We start from the raw sequence: 2,568 nt of genomic DNA, 5'->3' as shown, positions 1-2,568 counted from the left end.
TAAAAGCAACACTTCTAGCTTAGGAGCTTCGGCATCGACCGGATGTTAGGGACGAGTCAGATGCCGGAGGGGTAGAGATGATGGAAGCGGAGGAGGGTTCCAAGTGCGGTTAAGTGTCATTTTTGTCAAGAAAAGAGTCACTTCAAAAAAAAAAGTTGCTTGCAAAAGTAAGAGCGCTTGGGGAGTTAGACGCTAAATGAAGACACTGCAGCTCGATCAACACATGTATTAGGTGTTGGTGGTTTCAAGTGCCAAGATTTCTTATGGTAGTTGGGTATATTGGATTCTGGCTCATCAGCTTATATATGTTTTGAGGAGAGCCTATTTAATTACCTGGTGAAAGGAACCAACGAGACTATTGACATTTTAAATTGTACAAAGTGCAAGTTGTAGGTAGAAGAATTGTAACGGGGAGGTAAAAGATCGGAATAAGCTTACTTTGGACAATGTTCGGTTGATTCCTAAAGCAAAATATAATGTACTATTATTAGTAGTTTTTTATTCAAAAGGGTATCAAACCCAAGTGTACAGGGGAGTCATCATCATAGGCCGTGGAAGAAAACTCATCCTAGTATGAAAGAAACACGAAGATGGCTGTTGGTTACAGCGTTGTCGAATAAGAACATACCGTACTTTGAAGTATAGCTTTGCCTTCAGGGGGGGGGGGGTGAGGGGTGGTTCTCAGTCACAAGATAGAAAGTCCCCTCCCTTATGCGCAAAAATTAAATTTTTATGGGAAGCCTACATGGGAGTTCGGCTCTAGGTGGAGTCATGATGAAGCTTGCAACAAATCTAGAATCGAGGTTAGAGTTCGCAGCAAGTGGCATGGGGTTAATATCAAGACAAAAAGCGCTTGACATCAATTAGAGAGCAATAGCAATTCCATTGATTCTTTTGGGAGGAGGCATGAGGTGAAGGATGTCTAGTGCTATATCTCTACACAATTCAGTTTATAGTGTAAAATTTGCAAAAAAGGAAATGTCAGTTTCCGAAAGTGGCTTCATACAAGCTTAAGGTAGAGTTTTATGGGTTTAGTCTTGTATTTTAAACAAGAAGACAAAAAGAAGAAAAGGAGCAAACAAAAAATAGAGAAGTCTTGCAGTCGACCAAATAGTCGATTGGCCACGAGCACTATCTATTGACCAAACAGTCGATGATAGGTCGACCGCTCGGTCGACAATTCGGGCCAAAATATGGGTCATGTTTGGCGACAATTTGAGGAGACTTAAACACGGTAAATAAGGTTAACCTTCTTAATTTGCCAAATACAAAAACTAGAAATGTGTTAAAAATAACCCACCTACAGAAATAAATTAACCCCCATATGTTTAAAGAAAATAGTTATAATTTCCAAACACTGAAAGTGACCACAAGAACTTAAACAGAACTATCTGACAAGGTAACTAATTTAGCCTAAAATAATTGAATTGTGGTTAAGATGTTAATCAAGAATCTAGTGCCCGGTGCTTAATCCACTTCAGATTCTAGATTTGATGCATATTTTTCTTCCCTAAGATCGTAGCCTCTAGTGTAGGTCTGTGTTTGTTGTTGAAAATATAACAAGCAACGCTAGAAATTTATATTTAAGGAAGCAGACCAATGGAACGAGTGAAAATTTTCTTCTTCCTAGAGACGAACTAGACTTCGACTTCCAAACAAATCAGTAGTAAATATTACTATGATTGAAAATGCGCATTCATGTACAAAACCACCACCATCGGAGATGTTAGGAAAAAAGTATTAATCCAGTGAGCGATGATTTGCTACTACTAAGGTACTTCGTCGGTTCTAAGCTAATTTGGTTGAATTTACCAAATCAATGTGACCATGTTGGGCTTCAAGATAAACCCCCAAACTCTTAAAAACTCTAAAAACAAGAATCACCCAAAAGCTAGTTATCTAACCTACGTCCAATTCCTCACAACCTATACATGTACCTAGTAGATCCAAATAAAACCATCAAGAAATCAAGAAATCAAGAAACAGAGAGAATCAGGGAACATACTGAAGAGCGGGACACATGAGGTGCCATTAGATCTCGACGAATTCGAACAGAAACAAGACATTCCGTCCTCCGTCTTCGGATCGTTCCCGCAGACCCCTTCAGACTTGGTGCACTTATCACACCACCCTTCACCAGCTTTCCAGAACACCCCGAACCCCTGCTTCATCGCCCCCCAGATGTCATTCTGCCCCTTCCTCAAATAATTATTCGCCGCAGACTTGTCTACAGGAACAAGAACCGTCGAGGTGCAGTGTGCCTGGACGTCCATGCTCGGCGGCGATGGCTCATCCTGAAACCTATAAAACGACTGGTAGCCATTGTCCTCATCGGCGAAACACGGGGTGCTCGGTATCTGATGAAGTTTGTTGAACAAGGGTACCAAGGCCGGCGAGCAGTTGTAGTAGACGGTCAATACGTAATCGCTTTCTGTGTAACCGAAGAGACTGGTGTTGAAGAGATCAGAGTTGAAGCTGGTCTTGGTGACGGGCAGGGGACAGGGGTGGTCGGAGAGGCTGAGGTCGAGCTCGAAGAGGGTGAATGTACGGGACGTGTAGTCGATGGAG

General features: G+C 41.9%; 1 protein-coding gene across 2 annotated transcripts in view; it reads right to left on the bottom strand.

The window, feature by feature from the left end:
* Positions 1 to 2,568, bottom strand: part of LOC109829114 (LEAF RUST 10 DISEASE-RESISTANCE LOCUS RECEPTOR-LIKE PROTEIN KINASE-like 1.2) — a 31,243-nt gene that overhangs the window by 19,425 nt on the left and 9,250 nt on the right. The window contains exon 1 of one of the 2 annotated variants that reach the window (XM_020397836.1): positions 2,006 to 2,562. The exons of the other annotated variant lie outside the window; for it this stretch is intronic. Within the exon in view, the coding sequence (XP_020253425.1) occupies positions 2,006 to 2,273 (268 nt within the window). The 5' untranslated portion in view covers positions 2,274 to 2,562. Of the gene's footprint in view, positions 1 to 2,005; positions 2,563 to 2,568 lie in introns of those variants that run through there. 2 annotated transcript variants of the gene reach the window in all.

Source organism: Asparagus officinalis, chromosome 1, assembly GCF_001876935.1.
Source record: "Asparagus officinalis chromosome 1, Aspof.V1, whole genome shotgun sequence".
Lineage (NCBI taxonomy): Eukaryota > Viridiplantae > Streptophyta > Magnoliopsida > Asparagales > Asparagaceae > Asparagus > Asparagus officinalis.
The sequence above is the reverse complement of the archived record's forward strand: the minus strand, read 5'-3'. Positions and strand labels throughout refer to the sequence as shown.